This window comes from Syngnathoides biaculeatus, chromosome 17 (genome assembly GCF_019802595.1).
Source record: "Syngnathoides biaculeatus isolate LvHL_M chromosome 17, ASM1980259v1, whole genome shotgun sequence".
In the NCBI taxonomy this organism is placed as follows: domain Eukaryota; kingdom Metazoa; phylum Chordata; class Actinopteri; order Syngnathiformes; family Syngnathidae; genus Syngnathoides; species Syngnathoides biaculeatus.
This window is the reverse complement of record NC_084656.1, coordinates 16,979,862-16,999,617: the sequence shown is the minus strand read 5'-3', so window position 1 is coordinate 16,999,617 and position 19,756 is coordinate 16,979,862. Positions and strand designations below refer to the sequence as shown.

General features: G+C 40.0%; 1 protein-coding gene across 1 annotated transcript; it reads right to left on the bottom strand.

The window, feature by feature from the left end:
* Positions 1 to 581: 581 nt before the first annotated feature.
* Positions 582 to 19,243, bottom strand: atp2a2b (ATPase sarcoplasmic/endoplasmic reticulum Ca2+ transporting 2b). Its single transcript, XM_061801053.1, has 23 exons — positions 18,609 to 19,243; positions 18,343 to 18,360; positions 18,166 to 18,248; positions 13,808 to 13,912; positions 13,021 to 13,159; positions 11,020 to 11,100; positions 10,247 to 10,332; positions 8,926 to 9,081; positions 8,697 to 8,838; positions 8,444 to 8,610; positions 6,650 to 6,738; positions 6,464 to 6,566; positions 6,247 to 6,378; positions 6,011 to 6,130; positions 5,695 to 5,913; positions 4,561 to 4,684; positions 4,149 to 4,360; positions 3,848 to 4,068; positions 3,546 to 3,748; positions 2,565 to 2,650; positions 2,309 to 2,442; positions 2,109 to 2,226; positions 582 to 1,902 (listed from the first exon to the last, which is right to left on the bottom strand). The coding sequence occupies exons 1-23, from the start codon at positions 18,724 to 18,726 to the stop codon at positions 1,630 to 1,632; spliced, it is 3,129 nt and encodes a 1,042-aa protein (XP_061657037.1). The 5' UTR covers positions 18,727 to 19,243; the 3' UTR covers positions 582 to 1,629.
* Between the last annotated feature and the right edge of the window lie 513 nt (positions 19,244 to 19,756).

The following is a 19,756-nucleotide window of genomic DNA, read 5'->3' as shown; positions in this document are numbered from 1 at the left end:
CAATTCACAACTAGCACCAATTCTGGAGAAGCGAGGCGGAAATGGAATAAAATGACGTGCTGCGCACTTTGATTTTGAGTCGTCGGCTTCGACTGATGTTGTGAAGTGTGAGAGAAAAAGAGCAATACTCACTCTCCTGACAGGGGAGCCATTGGAAGGCATTGAACGAAGAAAAGCACGTCAATGTTGTCAAGTGGTACACAAACATCAAGGCTTCCATCCCAATACCAGTTCAAGCCACTCAAACATGTTCACACCAAGTATGGCAAATATTACAAGTTAAACCAATTATCTAAAAGCCAAGCGTTCACAAGTTTAATTCAAGTACACTTTGCACACACAAGCAACGTTCCGTTAATCAAATAATGACAAAAACACTTTTGATTCAAAGGGTTCATGAGTGTATTTTCCGTTAAGTAAATAAAAAAAATAATTGGGGCTGTTAATTTGTAATCATTTTGAAGTCATTTCATTTAATATTGTCCTTTGTTGTTATTGTCCTTTGAATCAAACACCAAGACCGTAACGTACACAATCTTGAATGACTTGGTCGCTAAAGAAAAACAATGAAGTTTGAGGCGTAAAAAAAACAAAACCACTCCAAACGAACTTGGTCAAATGATTAGTAAAGACTGTTGCACGTTCTGCACACGCAAACCCAGTTGGCACGCCTCAGATGTAAGAGATGAGCGAGACTGTGGGGGGAAGCATCCAAAGATTAACAGGGGGAAAGAACATTTTTATCACATTGAGGTAGCTGTGATCTTCCCAGTGCAGAAAAAAAAAATGCAGAAATAAATGACTTATTTCAATACATAGGAGTCAAGAAAATAATTCAAGAAATTAAATTTCTGGTCTCTGGTTGAAAGGGGATACAAATAAGAAAATGAGCAACCACATACAGTTCATAATTGGGGTCACTGGACATGCAGTTTAGTCCCCCCCCCCTGGAATATTCTTTTGCTCCCCACTATCATCTCATCCTCGTTCCAAAATTCACCCCCAAACATTTCCCTACTGTCTGCCACATGTCACTAGTCCTCTGAAAAAAAAGAAAAAAAAAAAAGTTTACACTCAAGACACAATGGTAAACATTTGAAAAGAAAAATCAAGGCGGTACATCTAAGCCACGCTGGTCCAACAAATTTTTTTAAAGCCATAAAAAAAAAAAAATTGCATAAAATAGTGTTCAATTTCTGTACAGAGCCACATTTTTCTTGAGTCCCTAACTCCCCTCCCTCCCCACAAGAGAAGGTATGCTAAATAATATTTACTGTAGTGACATTGGCTTGATGACACAAAACTGAGGGTTCACGCTTAAAAAGGCAATAATTGAGATTTAAAAAAAAAAAAATTAAAAATAGCAACTGCCCAACAATCTAGTCAGCGTCAATACGAGTGATGGTCAGCTAAAGACTTAGGCTAACTTAAAACAGGTGACTTCTCAAAAGCGAATTTAGAATATTGTTGCACTTGATGTGTTAAAGTTGCTCAAAGCACGCACGCCAACTCTACACACACGCTACACATGTGGAGGTGGGCAAAGAGGGATGAGGGTGGGGAAGCAAAGGAGGGGCGGGGGAGTGATGGCTGTGATGGAAAAGTCGAGGTTGTGCTCAATCAAGTCAGTCAGGACCACAACATGTCGGCCATGTTAGTGTCGGTGCTGTAGATCCAGAGGACCAGGGGGAGGGAGAGGGCCACGAAGGGCCAGGAGATGCCCTCCATGCATGCAGCCAGGCAGCAACCTTCAGAGCTGGCGGGCTTCTCCAGCTCTTTACCCGGCTCCAGGTAGTTCCTTGCCGCAAATTTCAGCACCTCGTCCAGTAAGATGACCGGCAGCGAGATCTTGAGCACCACCAGCCACTGGGTCAGATTCAGAGGGGTGATCTGGAAGATTATCTGGCAGGATAACACGAAAATTATGTGAATAGGCCTGTTAAAAGTCTTCGTGACCTACTGTTCCATTTCCCTCCAAGTGCGCAAGATATGTGCAAGTGTACCGAACTTGAGTCCGGATTTTAACAATCGAATATAGTTGACGGCATATTAAAACAGGCTAGGCGTGATTGTCTATTGCACCTACACCCCGAAAAGATTATGCTTACTGGAAGAGGCTCCACGTAGAGAATGAGGAAGTGGAGAGACATTGAAAGACAGATTGCCCCCAGCAGCCACACATTCTCCCAGGGTGGCATGCGCAACAGGGACTGGTTCTCAGATACGCTGAAATGAAAAGCAACATGGATTGCGATCTTAAAACGAAGTTTCCATTTCCACTAACACTGACAGGGAAGCGCAAATCAACCTGTTGAGAGCGTTGCACATCTCGATGGTGACCAGCACTGACAAGGCCATGGTCATCGGATAAGGAGACTCAAACACCTTACAGTCCATATTCTGGAAGTCAGGGTTTTCTGGACCACATTGCAGGAAGTGGCTCTGGAAGCAAACAAAAAATAAAAATACGATAAAAAAAAAAATGCTCATGTTGGGATCTTAGGGCAGAATGTTAAAGCCCTGACTTGACATAATAAACGCTAAATAAGGCTTTTCGTTCATACCAGCTGGTAAAATGTGATCCTCGGTCCATCTTCCGCAGCGACAAACCACCACGCCGCAGCACCCACTGTGGCGGCACCCACATAACCTGGTGACACACACAACATAACTTGGATAAATGATCAGGTCAACAGTCTACCGTATGGTTAATCGTCAAGAAAGATGTCTCCAGTAGTAGTGTAAGATCATCTTGAATCCTATGGAGGGAACTTGTTAACATACGGTAAGACTAGTCACTTCAATTCAACCGAGGAGATTATTTGCATACGGTGGTTACAGATATTAACAGTTAAAATTGCACGGCAGTTAATTTTCTGATTCGGTCACTGAACAGTAGTGTCTATAAACTGATGTATCGTATTTTCTGCACTATAAGGGGCACCGCATCACAAGGCGCACCCCCAATGAATGGCTTATTTTAAAACTTTTCCCATATATAATGTGATGCGCATTATAAGGCACACTGGATTATAAGGCACATGGAATAGAAACTACAGTAGAGGCTGGGGTTACGTTATGCATCCATTTGACGGAGCTACACTAAAGGCTCTACTAATACTTTTCTATATATAAGGCGCACCTTCAGCTTTTGAGAAAATTAAAGGCTTTTAGGAGCGCCTTGTAGTGCGGAAAATATAGTACTTGGAGTCACTCCCCAATTTCCCCAATATAGGGAAAAAAAAAAAAAAAAAAAAAAATCATATTTACTTACAAGAAAAACACCACACTGACGTGCCCAGCAAAACAAATGGGACACAGTTCGATAGGTATTGTAGCCATTTTATCTATCCTACATCATCACCTGCTTCCCACCTTGATTGACATTTGATATACTACAAAACTGTAATAACATGTAAAGGAGGATTATCCCGCGTTTAAAAAAAAAAAAAAAAAAAAAGTACCCAGATACAGGTAATTACACAGACAGCGGTTGCTAGTTATTTTACATGCACATGTAGCCATATTCATGATGGTTGACTTACATCCAATGGCTAAGTATCGGAAGAAGAGCCATCCAGAGATGAGGGGCTCACGAGCGTTGCGGGGTGGCTTATTCATGATGTCCAAGTCTGGAGGATTGAAGCCCAAAGCGGTGGCAGGCAGACCGTCAGTCACCAGGTTAACCCAGAGCAGCTGAACTGGAATGAGCGCTTCGGGAAAGCCGAGGGCTGCGGTCAGAAAGATGCTACAAGAGAAAAGGGAAAAAGGGGATACAATCAGAACACAAGAACTGTGCAAACTCATGACGAAAAAAAAAAAAAAAAAGTGTGCGTATTGCCCTTACCAAACAACTTCGCCCACATTAGAGGAGATGAGATATCTGATGAACTGCTTCATGTTGTTGTAAATGGCACGGCCTTCCTCCACTGCGGCCACGATGGTGGCAAAGTTGTCGTCGGCCAGCACCATCTCCGAGGCTGTCTTGGCAACCGCTGTTCCAGACCCCATGGCGATACCGATCTCTGCCTTCTTGAGAGCCGGGGCGTCATTTACGCCGTCTCCAGTCTGAAATAGTAAATCATTACATAAATGAATTACTATCTCTTCAAATTAAAAATGACCTAACGTGTGTCAACTCTTCTTACCATAGCTGTGATCTCGTCATAGGACTGCAGATACTCGACAATCTTGGACTTGTGGGACGGCTCTACCCGAGCAAAACAGCGAGCTTTGACCACTGCTTCTCGTTGCGCAGAAGGGGAGAGATCGTCAAACTCTCTGCCCGTGAACGCCATGCTGGCGACGTCGTCGTCCTCTCCAAAAATACCGATGCGTCTGCAAATTGCAACTGCCGTACCTATGACCAAATGGAGCGCATTTATAGCCTGGTGCTTTCAGGAGGAAAAATAAAAGATTTACAGAAATGGAAAATGTTATTTTTTTTCCCCCCAAACATGAAAACTCACCTAAATGCAACTTTTTTTAAAGATATAATTTAATGAAGACTTAAACGCTGCACAGAAATCACATGGGCTGTACAAAATGTTCGCTACGTACCCTTGTTGTCGCCAGTGATCATAATTACTCTGATGCCTGCGAGACGACAAAGTCTAATGGAGGCTGCCACCTCTGCCCGGGGAGGATCCAGCATGCCCACACAGCCCACGAAGGTCAGGTCGGTCTAAAAATAATGAAGACAAAACATTTGCTGCATTCACTGGGCCTGGCATGATAATAAAAGGATAGGTAATATGTTATCCCTAAAATGATCAGGGTAAAGGATAACATTGCTTTTTAAAGCCTCTGAAACCATAAAAAAACAAGGCCCACTCTTATTTTTCACTATATTATATATTTTGCATTTAAATCAGATGTTATTGCTGTTATTTTTATAATTTCCTTTGTTTCTTTACTCTGTGATAAGGACCCCCGGTCTGAAATAAAGAGCTTCAAGCCTAGCCAGGTTTACAGAGATCGTTTTACTCAGATTATAATCTGTTTAGATGACTAATCAGAATGAAAATGGTCCATATAAACAATCATAATAAAAAGGCCCAATCCAAACAGAATTTCCTCCCATTTATCAGATGTGAAATATTCCTTTTGCCAAACTGATCAAAAATAAAGGTTGACCAGGTATACCGCCATCCAAAAGTGGGGGAATGAGTGCTGGCGTCATCGTTTGACGACGGCCAAGTTATGGCAGCTCAAGACAGCTTGTATTAACTACTTGTTTTTAAATGCACATATAGAAGCAAACCCAACTACGGTTCAGAATAGATGACGGACTTCAATCTTCATAAATGTCATGATGTTCACGACGTTATGTCTCTCATCTATCATAATATATCACTTCACGTAAGCAGTTGACAATTCATGTTAACTACATTTAAATCAGAATGAGGAAAAAAAAGTCTCAATGTAAACCCGTTCCCTTGTTGTTGTACCTGTCAATTCCAAATACAGCTGAAACCACAAGTTTACATACACTGTGCATAAACACTATTTTTTGTCTCACTGTCTGAAGTCATATCAGACTAATAGTCCCCTGTTTTAAAATTAATTGTTCAATGCCACAATAATTAAGAGAATTACTCAGGAAATCAGAGTGAGCGCCACAAGTCTGGCTCATCCGGCCTACCAAAACAAGGGCTATGCCAATGTTTAAGGTGAAACTCCAATTGCACCTACTTCATAGTCAATGAAGCGGGTGCAGTCCTCTAGCACCAGGTCCTCCTTGTTCAAGGGGTTGTCTCGGGTAGCCAGAGCAAGACAGCGCAAGGTGTCCCGGCCAGTTCCGTATTCTCTGATCACAGACATCAGTTTGTCCTTGATAGCGGGGGTCATGGGCACCTTGGTGACGCCTACACGGACGTGCGTGCACCTGTCGATCACTCCCTCAGGGGCACCCTGTTTCGAGGGGAAGATAGATTTTTAGCATTTAGCACGTCTAAAAAGCAGTTAAAAGAAAAAAAAAAAACATGCACAACATTGGTATCTATCTTACCTTGACAAACATCTTGCCTGCAGATGAACGGGCTTTGTTGGGAGTGCAGTACACAGACATGGACTTCCTGTCTCTGGAGAATTCCAATGTGAAGTCTTTCTTCATCAGCTGCTTTATTACCTGTATGTTTAAAAAAAAAAAAGTAAAAAGCACAGTAGTTTCATTAATTTTACAACAAAACTGCTTAGTCAGTTTGATTTTCCAGAATTTGAATAAAGTAAACAAATTTTACATACAGAGGTACAGGCATTTGCTCTCTCAATCTTGGAAAGGCCTTTCAAATCCGTGTCGAATACATTCATTTTCTCCACTAGGCATGTGAGAGCAGTCTCAGTGGCCTCACCCACCTTTTCATACACCCCTTTGGTCTGGGAATAGAAAGTTAGAAAATTAAAAATCACAGCAGGCATCACAACAAAGCAGAGCAGTAGTACATTTTATATGCAAACCAACCTCATTATAGTCTAATGAGGAATCATTACAGAGCGCACAGATAGAGGCCAGCTCCACCAGAGCATCATATTTGGAACATTTCACTTGTTTGCCATCCTGGAATCTAAATGAACACAAAGAAAAAAGACACTTAGCAAGTGGGTTTTAACAAGAGGGTGGTTTTTTTGTATTAAACTGAATACTCACACTTCTCCATCTGGGGCATATGTAGAGCCAGTAACAGTGAATTCTTTTAAGGAACAATGACTACTATCAGCCTGGTCAATAATAAACATCTGCAAAACAAAAACATTCAAAGGACATTAGCACATCACATTAACAATTCAATTATAGGGGTCATTTTCATATACTTTCATCAATAATGGTAAATACACTTGTTTGGCATTTGTTATGCCACCTCAAACAGCCAAGCTTAAAATTCAATTTTCATCCAATTGAATAAAAATGCTAAGCATCCATACTAAAAGCATTCCAATCCTTGTTAACAGAGCAAAATGGTAGTGGCCGATGGAAATAAACTTCATGTAGAATAGACACGTACACAAAATTAACAAACAGCTTCATGAAATCATGTGCATTGCCGTTCACTCTGGTGATACATGTACATGGTGCATAAATAATCCTAACTACTCATTAACCTGGTAACAAATTCATACATCTGCATTCATATCTCAAATTGCAGCATTCATTTTGTTGTCTCTTACTGTGTGAATGCAAAATGAGTGACAAAGGATGACTATTTGTAAAAGGTCAAAAAAAAAAACCTCAGAAGACATTTAAGATGCATTCACTAGTTTTCATGGAAAATGCATATATTAAACTAATAACAGATAAGCGAAAATGTATATATTTTTTTTAAATGTAAAAACCTCCAGAAAACCATGTAGTAAACCATAAAATTTCTACAGTAAAAACATGTTGGCATTTAAAGCTTAGAAACAATTGTGACCATGTGAAAGATAAAAACTGCTAATAGTTCAAATACTAATTTATCCATTTTCTGGACTGCTTAAAAACTATTACTACGCTTTTTTTGATTTCAAAGGGAAATTCAGTGGGCCATATCTTCACTGTCACTGATCAAAATTATATGAAAATGACTCAGACTTGTGGCGGGTCTGTAGGGGGAGGAACATGGGATTGACAGACAGCATACAGCAGATGGCAGCAGTCTACCAACATCTCCCAGAGAAGCAGTCATCCTTGTACTCCCACATACTATTAAGAGAATGAAGACGAGCAAGCACTGTGGCGATCAGGGACACTGAACTTACATTTGGACTTTTGATTTGTAGTCACAGAGTCTGGTCTATTCTCTAAAAGTATACAGATGTTTGAATGATATGAGTGATTGCAAATTCATGAGGAATTTTGTGTCTTAACCACAAAAATGAGAACATGAAACCATGACATTTTCCCTAAATTAAGGACAAAGGGAAACTAACAAAAAGCAGCATTTCCATAGTCAGAAATAGCATCCTTATGGGTTTGGTGTTGATTTTCAAAATTATTGTTCACACTTCTAATTTTGTTGTTTCTTTTGACAATACAGGATCAGTAATAAAAAAGCAGTAATGGAACTTGTGCTGCAAGTGACAAACTCCCACATACTGATCAACATCCTGTCTGACCACACATGGGGCGAGAGGAGTTTGGTTTGACGTGCATAGAGAGTCAGAGGTTTTCATAATTCCTTGAAATGCTTTCAACTTGTTAGAAACCTTTCAAATCGATGTTCCAGGAAAGTCACAACAGGTTTTTGTAATTCTTAATCTTCCGCACCTTTGTGGTAAAACTGAGTCGGACCATCTGACTAATTTTTAGATTAGAAAACGAATTTGAAGATTATCACTTTTCCTCTTGTCTTCAGTTTGAACAGGAACCATAACACACTCAGGTTAGACATCCACGTTTGTCTAACCTATCTGCAATGAAGGCTTCACATTCACCGTGTGCCCCAGTGTGCCGTTGTTTCCTTACCCTGCATACAGACATCTGATTGGTTGTCAGCGTGCCAGTTTTGTCAGAGCAGATGACAGATGTACAGCCAAGGGTCTCTACAGAGGGTAAACTGCGGACAATGGCATTCTTCTTGGCCATGCGTCGCGTTCCTAAAGCCAGACAAGTCGTGATGACAGCAGGCAAACCTGAAGAGGAACAACACGTTTTATTAACAGAATTCACAGCACAGTATTATTTAGTCGATATTACCTCGAAAAACGACATGCCTTACCTTCAGGGATTGCCGCCACTGCGAGAGCCACAGCAATCTTAAAATAATAGACAGCCCCACGGATCCAAGAGCCTCCATGGACAGGATCATTGAAATGTCCAATGTTGATGATCCACACAGCGATGCAGATCAGAGAAATAACCTGAAACATGAGCAATTATAAATTCTGCTGCTACATATGCAACAGGAGATCTAAACTGTGCACTCTTGAACAACGTGACCTAATTACTTTAGATAGCTGCTGTCCAAATTCATCCAACTTTTGCTGCAGTGGGGTGCGCTCTTGCTCCGTTGCAGCCATCTCATCACGGATTTTACCGATCTCAGTGTTACCACCAGTGGCCACCACCACACCGACAGCCTTACCAGCTGCAATGTTGGTGCCCTAGGAGAAAAGATGAATTATCCATTTGGTCCCCCAGGTGAAAGTCTTGATGTGGATATACAACTATACTGAGTAATTGCCAAGAGGCTGAACTATAATGGGACCAAAAATGAGTCTAAGTTGACGAACTGATGACAGAAATACTTATTTTAGCAGAGTAGTGCAGTTTCCACACTTTCACTGCACCAAGGACCAGTTTCAAATCCACATAATTTGACAGGCCAGCATTGAAACAAATTAGACATAAACCAATGTTGTTTTTACATTTTACTAGCAATCAAGGAGGTTGATAACGGGGTCTGCTGTTTAGAATTTTCAAATGTTGCCCCTGCCATAACTAGTATTGGCCCCTTATATTCACATAACACATTAACAAGGCATTACAATTGCAAAAATAATGATTAAAAGAATAAATCAGTTACAAAAATACTCTTATCAATGCAGGAGTGACATCTACCGATCATTGCAAATTCCAATGATTCTGTTTATTTTTTTTACATTTCTTAGCTGTGATTAGCTGTACATTTTTCAATTTATTTATGGTGAGTACTTCTGGTTATATGATCTGGCATGTTTAAGCTCTAGGATACCTGCACAATATGAGGGGGACGCAACACAAAAACTGTGTGATTATGGAAAAAAAAACAATCACAATATTTTTGACCGATATTGAAACCATGATCAATTGGATTTTCAATTGGATGTTCGAATAAATCAGATTTTCAAAACAATTAGTCTTGTATTAAAATATAAAATGGGGGCAATAGTTTTTTTTCTTGTACACTTTTACACTGGGGTGGGGGCACAATAAAGAGTTTAAAGCACGCTCAAGGAGGGCACAATAATATTCTACAGGCTGCAAATTACAAGCAACTGTATATGGCTAGCAGCGTGAGGTTCATTTTGAGGTTAACTCGAATGTGTGCCCCTTTTTCCAGTGAGGCAGTGCTCGTCACAGTTTTGGCCTTTCGTCATCACAACATCCTGTCTTGGACATGATGTTTCAAAAGAATTTGAAACCCAGTAAAAAACAAGACAGACCGATCTTAACTACATACAGTTTGAGTGTCAACTTGGAGGCTCAAGCATCTTCTACATAAGACGCTTATAGCAACCCCCATGCCCCCCTTTTCCCCCAAAAAAAGACATTTCACAAGTTACTTACAGAAAAGAGCATGTTCTTCTTGTCCTGGTTGACTGCTCGGGGGTCTGGAACTGGGTCAGTGTGTTTGATAACCGACACAGACTCTCCTACGGTACCGCACAAAAAGCAGAGTGGTCACATGAGTAGTACTTGTGATGCTTTGTTGACATTTTGGATGGGCTGGAGTGTGTGGAAAAAGTGTTTTCAGCTGTCTTAGGAGGCATTACAACCATCAACCGGCGTCTTTCGGTGGGGATTCATGATAACTCCAGCGTTATCTGATATTGATGCACTGTGTGTAATCAAGTCAGGAGGGTCTGTACATGTTCTGATAGTGTGCGACAGGCAGCGTTTGAAGCCTATGTGGCCATGAATGGAGAAAACAAGAGTGGAGGAAAAATAGCTGAAACACTAAAAATACCCTGCGGCATTCGCGACCAATTAAGGCAGTTGGGAAGGATGAGAGATTTAAGGCCTCAATTCACATAAAACTGCTTTCACGTGGAGCATCCATCCTTTTATAATCCACTTGTTGTCCAATTTATCCACCCACATTTTCCTCAGTTTAGCATTCCTTTCATCCACATCTCAAGGTTCATTGTTTTGTACTGACTGCATGGCCATGACTACACAATGGCATATGGGCTGTGTGCGCCAAAGGAAGACAAGGTTTTTTTTCCTTCCACCAATGTTTGGCTTGAAAGGGGAGACTTTTGATCAGGGCTATATGAACCAGCAATTTATACAGGAATAGTTTAAATCTGTGAAAGGAAACTAAGAATCAATTATTTTACCTGTTAGAATTGACTGGTCAACTCTCAACGTAGTTGACTTGATGGAGGTCAGCCTAATGTCTGCAGGCACTTTATCACCAACTATGGATTAAAACAACAAATGCATGCACAACAGTTATTTGCAGCATTCTATGTATAAGAAACTTGCAATGTCAAGTGAAATACCTAATTCCAAAATATTACTGTAAAAGTGGTCATACAACAAGCAATCAAAGCACATGAAGTGGCTCAGATAATGTATGGATTAATATATAAGTATTCAGTAATTTATCCAAATCTGACCGAGAACATTGTACATTTTATCTAACGTACAGATAAAAACAAATAACCCATGTCAAAATTCTGCTCTAATGTAGGACTGAAGCTTCATTAATGAACAGTCCAGGAATCAAATCCATTACTCATCCTTTCCACAATAACTACAGCCATCCCTTGTAAACCTAAATGTAAACATACACCAAATCAAGTGTTTCATCCATAGAAAATGGAACAAAGTGCGGGACACTAACAGCTATTGCTTAGAAGAGTGTGATCAAACCGAACGTGCCTTGTGTTTTTTCTTATGAAGAAGGGATCTGTTTGTGGCGGCTTGTTAAATCAGAACAGCTTAGAGTAATAGTGCTATGGTAGATACTAGGGGGAAATATAGAATAGAAATCTTGAGGGCAACACAGACTCTTGTGTGAACACTAAAGACAGACATGGAAACCCTTGAACTTCTGAAGTGCCCACAGCAGAGTAGGATGGGGGAATGCAAGAAGAATTACACTTGACGAGTACTGCAAAACACATATCCAAAAATGGGAAAACTATTTTAATGAGCTGCAAATGTTCTACTGGATTTAAGGGGCGGGACTAATTTTTTGTCAGGATAAGTGCCAACATTTTCATAAACGATAGGAGGATGAAGTTGGTCTTTCCAAATATTAATGGGAAATGAAGAAAGGAGACTCAACAATTAAGCCAGACTGTAGTGCCACTGTAGAAGACCAATGCAGATTACTTCAAAGCTAAAACAGACAATTCCGTACCATAAGCACTGCTAAATATTGCCAGATACTGTACTGGATACTGTGCTTCACATCGCCACCTGCCTCCCTTTCTAACTACAGTGGAGATCAACTCTTAACAGACAAGAAGAGACGGTGACAGATAATGAACAAGGCACTGGGTCGTCCATCAAGGCACAAATCATGCTTTGGTGTCATGATTACATTAGCTCAAGTTAATACAATTAAAACCAGTGAAATGACTAGGAATTTCATTTGAATTCATATGCTTGTGTACCCAGCATACTCTTCTGAAACCAACTTGGTGTTTTGAGACGAAACTTTGTGGACAGTGTATTTTTAGCTTGTCTTATTCTGAGAAACTGATGGCCTGAAGGCCTGAAGGAGGAGGACCTTTCTTCACCCCAATTCAAAAGAAAAGATTATTTTAATTCTGACCCCTGTAGTAAACAAATTGTCTATTGTTCAGGACTCTACAAACCAGAGGATCTGCATTCTCTTAAAAGTACCTAATATAATTTAATTTACGAGCGCACACTGTGCATCGCACTCCTACAAATCACCCAGCCGCTTAGAATTGGTTTCAGTGAGAGATTGCATTTTTTCTTTCATGATGGTTTCTGGAGAACAAGCACGTAGGCCTGTATGCCGACGACTTTCAACGACCTATCACCAGGTCAATACAGCCCTCAAGAGACCATTTGGCTTCTTTTTGTGAATGGAAAGATCACAATCCAACCCACACACGATGAACTGAGCAGTTAGTAAAATGACAGCATATTCTAATAACGGCACAATAATTGTAGAGGAAAGCAGACGTGGGATGGACAAGCAGGAGTTTTGGGACATGTTAATCTATTACATAACTGTTCTATTTACAGTCTCATTTCTGACAGTAAAGTAAGGAAGAGGCGGTGTGTATGCATCTTTACAGAAAGTACTTTGTTTCAATAGTATAGAGTAAAAAAAAATTCTTTTTTCACAGTTTTACCTGCAACCTCCACAATGTCCCCAGGCACAATGTCCCTGGCCTTGATCCTCTGGACACTCTTCCTATCCTGGCGGTACACCTTTCCCATCTCTGGCTCATATTCTTTCAGGGCTTCGATTGCATTTTCTGCATTTCGCTCCTGGTGAGGAAAAAGCGACAAAGGTCACAAAAATGGCTTTGCAACCAAGGGAAAAAAAAATTCCCTTTGAATGCGCTGTGGATTACAATCTGATTAGCATTAGGACCTCTATAAATTTGTGCTTGATTTTTCATAGATTGACAATCGTTTCAGAAGAACCATCACATTTGACAGGCAAGCAAGCAGCACATCAAGTCTGAGGAACAGTGCAAATGACAGTATTGACTTTATATTTCTATTGCCGTCCCCTATTAAAGTTATGCAAACAACTGGCATCAGTTGAGTGTGTATAGCTGGTTAAAATAGCTGGCTAAATAGAACAAACCCGGTGCTATATTCAATAGTGTGAAGACGTTAAAAAAAAAAAAAATAATAATAAAAAAAACTTAATTAAGAATTTATAGTATAATTTATTTCATAAGTACCCACATCTAAAAGAATACAGTCTGAACTCATTTTTGCACACAATGGTCACGTAAATTATTGTCAACACTGACGACCAATATAGACAATAAATATGATTTCAGATTTGATTATCACCAAGAAAATTTGCAGATTACAGTTTCAAAATAAAGCAAAGAAAAACTACACAGCAATAGTTAGTGTGTTGGTTCCTATTAAGAGTGAATGGCTTGATTGCATATTTACCTGCCAGACTCCTACAACGGCATTGGCTATGAGAATAAGTAGTATCACAAAAGGCTCCACAAAAGCTGTTACAGTTTCTTCTCCCTCTTCGAACCAGGCCAGCACCTAGAACCGAGTAAACTGTATTACAAACATTTCAAATAATGACATTTCAGATAATGACAAATGAATCTGAAAGAACTACTTGAATGAAAATAACTTATATGGATCATGAACCCCCTGCTCTGTCTGTATTGGTAGGACAAGTAGTCATGTGTGGGACAAGACACAAAACCAGGCCTTCATTCTGTTGCTGACAGAATACAAAGCACTTAACTTCACATTCTAGCTTACCAGGATGCAACTTAATTATTTGATAAGTCACTTCCCTGCCTTAACTTTAAGAAATGAAGCCATTTTGAAACACGTGGTAGAAACTCAGCTAGGGTTAATAGAATGTCACATAATAGTACTGAATAACCACTTCCCAAGTCTTCCATAGTAACTATGTCAAAGGAAATGACTATGAGAGATCATTTCAGCACAGACGATCAAACAATTTCTAAAGTTGTGATTCAATAAAGCAGAGGTTTATACTACATCCGAGACATAATAGGAAGTCAAGTCGACAGTGCTAGATAAGTGAATACATCTGTATAAGTGAATGGATGTTGTGACATACTAGTGGACTTGTACTGTTCAGTACATAAATTGCTATCATCTAGGGGTGCGAAGGTCACACTTTCAGTACTTCAAGTGCATACATTTGAATCCTCCCTAATACTTTATATTGGCAGCAGGTTTTCAATTTTTGGTGAGAATGATTTCAGGGGTAACATGCCATAAGTTTCCACTAAAATAACTTAAATGCGAAAAAAATGGTTAAAAGAAACTGTTGAACAGTGAATACATTTACTCAAATACAGAATTTAGTTTATTATTATGATCATTATTTATTGTGTTTTAGGTTTAATCTTACAGTACCATTTTTATGTGCCCAATATATAAAACTGAGTTGAATTGCATTGTGTTCTGTTCTTATGTACATAATTTATTTTCAAATTATACTATTTCAAGGATTATACTGTGTATCAATCCTATTCGTTACTCCATCTTTTTTTGGCATTATGTGTTAATATTAAGCTACTCGAGAAAAAGTGTTTGTAAGATGAAGTATGTGTTTGGTTAAAGAATTGTTGGCTATCTGCCAAACTGCACACTCAGACAAGAAACTATTATATACACGCATGACAAGTTTGTATTGTACTACGGTATTATTGTATTAGAATGTTTTTACAAGTCAGAGGAAATGTATAAAAACTGCCGGTATCTGAATCCATACATAATGGGATTCTAAGGCCGCAGAACCACGCATAAATAAATACATACATGCATACATACATACATAAATAGAGAGACAAGGGTGAAAAATGAAAGGAGAAAATCCACATCAAATTATGCCAATTATTGGTAAAATTGCAGTTTTGGTTAAGCTTGCAGAGCTTCCAACCTGTTTTTTTTTTGTAAATAATTTCCAAAAACAACACTGCGGGACAGTTATTACAAAATATGTAATATGCAGTATATCATGTAATAGGAAAACATTTATGCATACCGTTCAATACGTAACAATCACTAGTCAAATTGTAATTGTTAATAAATTATAGCTTCAATATTAAGCGGCAGTATTGCACTTATACATGAGAAAATTGCCAGAAATCAAGAACATGACGCAAAGAAGAAATATGGATAATAATATGGAACAGATTAAATACAGACCATCCGGAATGATAGTGAGTGTTCTAGTTCCCATTTTTAAGAACAAAGGGGATGTTCAGAGCTGTGGGAACTATAGAGGAATAAAGTTGATGAGCCACACAATGAAGTTATGGGAAAGAGTAGTGGAGGCTTGACTCAGGACAGAAGTAAGTATCTGCGAGCAACAGTATGGTTTCATGCCTAGAAAGAGTACCACAGATGCATTATTCACCTTGAGGATGCTCGTGGAAAAGTACCGAGAAGGTCAGAAGGAGCTACATTGTGTCTTTGTGGATCGAGAGAAAGCCTATGACAGCGTACCAAGAGAGGAACTGTGGTACTGCATGCGTAAGTCTGGTGTGGCAGAGAAGTATGTTAAAATAGTACAGGACATGTATGATGGCAGCAGAACAATGGTGAGGTGTGCCTTAGGTGTGACAGAGGAATTTAAGGTGGAGGTGGGACTGCATCAGGGATCAGCTCTGAGCCCCTTCCTGTTTGCAGTGGTAATGGATAGGCTGACAGATGAGGTTAGACTGGAATCCCCTTGGACCATGATGTTCGCAGATGATATTGTCATATGCAGTGAAAGCAGGGAGCACGCAGAGGAACAATTGGAAAGATGGAGACATGCACTGGAAAGGAGAGGAATGAAGATTAGCCGAAGTAAAACAGAATATATGTGCGTGAATGAGAAAAGTAGAGGGGGAAGAGTGAGGCTACAGGGAGAAGAGATAGCGAGGGTGGATGACTTCAAATACTTGGGGTCAACAATACAGAGCAATGGAGAGTGTGGTCAGGAAGTGAAGAAACGGGTCCAAGCAGGTTGGAACAGCTGGCGAAAGGTGTCTGGTGTGTTATGTGACAGAAGAGTGTCTGCTAGGATGAAGGGCAAAGTTTACAAAACAGTGGTGATGTACGGATTAGAGACGGTGGCACTGAAGAAACAACAGGAAGCTGAACTGGAGGTGGCAGAAATGAAGATGTTGAGGTTCTCGCTCAGAGTGACCAGGTTGGATAGGATTAGAAATGAGCTCATTAGAGGGACAGCCAAAGTTGGATGTTTTGGAGACAAGATTCGAGAGAGCAGACTTCGATGGTTTGGACATGTTCAGAGGCGAGAGAGTGAGTATATTGGTAGAAGGATGCTGAGGATGGAGCTCCCAGGCAAAAGAGCGAGAGGAAGACCAAAGAGAAGGTTTATGGACGTGGTGAGGGAAGACATGAGGGCAGTTGGGGTTAGAGAGGAAGATGCAGGAGATAGGCTAAGATGGCAAAAGATGACACGCTGTGGCGACCCCTAACGGGACAAGCCGAAAGGAAAAGAAGATCCGGAATGATAGTGAGCGTGGGAATTATGTCAGTGATCATGGCTAATACATTACCATGACAGTGTAGTTAGTATACAGTACACTTATTAAGCTCAGTATTAGAGTACCAATGCTCGAATGCATCTCAAGTATCAACCACTTACGGCTTAAATGGCCATTATGTCAACAGGCTGTTCGTCTCATGACATTTAGGTGATACATTATGGAAGTAAATATGTGCCACCGGGATTTGAATTTGAAATGTAAAGTGATCACATTTTCAGTAGTTGTATTTGTGTAATTTTTCAATGTCAACAAATCAACTGGGAGCCAGTTCGCCTGGTGGCACAGACAGTGAATCAGACAGCGAATCGTCGCCAGTTGAATTGTTAACATTGAATTGTTACACTGAAATACAACTATTGAAAATGTGTTCACTTTGCATTTCAAACTCAAATACTGTTTTCTGTGGCATTTTAAATTCAAATCCTGGTGGCACATATTTACTTCCATAATACATACATCGGGTCGCTGATTAACAATCTTAACAGGCGTGCCCTCCCATGCGCTAAAGCCCAAACTGGTGTTAACAATCACTGCTGTTGAGACAACACAGGATCAGAGACTTCCAGTGATGTCTGATGTGGTCTTCTGATGCAGCAACTTGGGAGAAATCCTTAGAATTTCAAGGCAGAGGAGTTTATGGAAATTAAACGTTTGCCAATATAGGGCAAATTTCTTGGGGAAAAAAATTTCTAGTATTTTACACTAATTTGAAATTGTTTTTGATGACATTTTTTATAGGCTATATTAGACTAACTTTCTCATAAAAGGCAGTTTCACTTGTGTTCATTTACACTTTTTGTTCATATAGACTTACTTTTTTTCATGGTGTTTAATGACTGCAGTGTTTGACTGTACCATCTACAAGTGACGCCTGTGTCTGAAAACATCTCGCCTTTTCATTGAGCCAAAAGATAAATACAAACTGGATGAATCACTCGTGCAACCTACCAGGTTAACTAATGTCGATTACAGAGAAGTGTTTGTTCAATTTGTAACATTTTTGGATTATAAACGTAAATTCCATTTCTTCTGTGACTTGGATGTCAAAGCATCATAATTGCTTTTTCACCTATAATCATCCAATTGTTGGACTATGTACACAACCATTCCCTAAATCTGAATCGCAACCAGCTCAAGACTACTTCACAAACCTTTTAAGCTGTTTGTTACCAAATGAAAGCTCTGGTCTGTATCCTTTGAACAAACTGATAAAAGGTCACCCGTGCAAAAGAAATTAGTACTTACAAAGGATATGCAGGCAGCCAGTAAGAGGATCCTCACAAGTAGATCTTCAAACTGTTCAACCACCAGGGCCCAAAGGGACTTGCCTTTCATAATAAATAAATAAATAAATAAATAAATAATAATGAAGAGAAAAACGTTTCAAAAACATTCTTTGAAAAGACAGAGTAGTGTACTCACCCTCCTCTGCTGGCAGCTCTATAAAAGGGTAACCAGAGAGAAAACGTGAATTAAATTCAGCTCAGTAATTATTATACAACAACTAATAAGATACCGTACAGCGTTTGGACAATCACAATTCAATAGGCACTTGAATCAGACAAGTGCTTTAATCTGTGACGTCAACCTTCGCTTATTCAACGTGCCGTCCGTTACCAGCGCCGATAACACGGGCCGTACAACGTTATGACACGGGCAAGTGGTTTTCTCCCCAAAAAAATCCTTACCGTTGGGTCCGTAGCGTTCCCGTTGTTTCTTAATTTGCTCCGAACTCAAGCCGGTGCTCTCATTCACATTAAAAAAGCTGTAAACTTCTTCAACCGTCTTTGTGTGCGCGTTGTCCATGGTGAACTGCCACCCGTTTGCCTCTCCTGGTCCAGACCTCGACCTGACGCGGTCCTTCTTCAATATTGGGCTTTAAGTTAAAATAAATAAAATCCTAAATGGCTTTTCAACGCGGCGCTGAGTGTAAATGACTTTTTAAAATAAACGAAAAAAAAACAAACAAACAAAAGCAAGCAGGTGTCTGCTTAGTGTGACCGAATTAACCGCTACCACGGTGCTAACGAACAGTTAGCGGCTAAGCTAACACTTCAGATTTCGCCGGTCGTGCTTCGCTCCCTCTCCCGAGAAACGTCCAACGGAATATTCATATCACTAGCGCCGTACACAAAAGATCTCGAGAGAGAGAGAGAAAAAAAAACTACATAGACGGATATTTTAAACACGCGGTTGTCCTGTAGCGAAGCCCGAGCCTGCTTTGCCCGTGTATTATTGCGGAATCGCCAGCGTTCACCTCGCCACCAATCGCATTTGTCCGCCGCAGCCTCCGTGAGTCGAATGCGGTGTTCAGTGTCCGCATGTGGAACCAGCTCATTGGCTACCCGAAACGGAAGTTTCTCTCTCCTGATTGGTTACTCAAACCGGAAGTGTCTTGCTCGCCATCTTAATTTCCTTTAAAAAAAAAATACATGTTGTACTGTCGTTGATTGTAAATGTTCATCATTAATGAGGCATGTTTATTCCTACAAGTTAAAGATAAAAGTTTCAAGCTAAATGCAAATTTATTAAGAGGTTAAATGCAACTGAAATGTACTTTGGCACGCATTCTTGTGTTTGGCGAGAGGGAACCTGCACGTACCACTCTTTGAGAATCAACTGCAGTAGATGATTATACTGTATAAGTCAAATAAATGAGATGTAATTCACATAGTCTGATGACATGATCACAAAATGATGCTTGAACATTGTGTCCGATATAGACAAATCTACCCAGCAGGCACAAGACGTGAATTCGATGTTGAATTGACGTTGTTTCAGGTCGCGACGTCGAACAACCTAAATTCAAAGTAAATTCCACAGTTGAATTTTTACG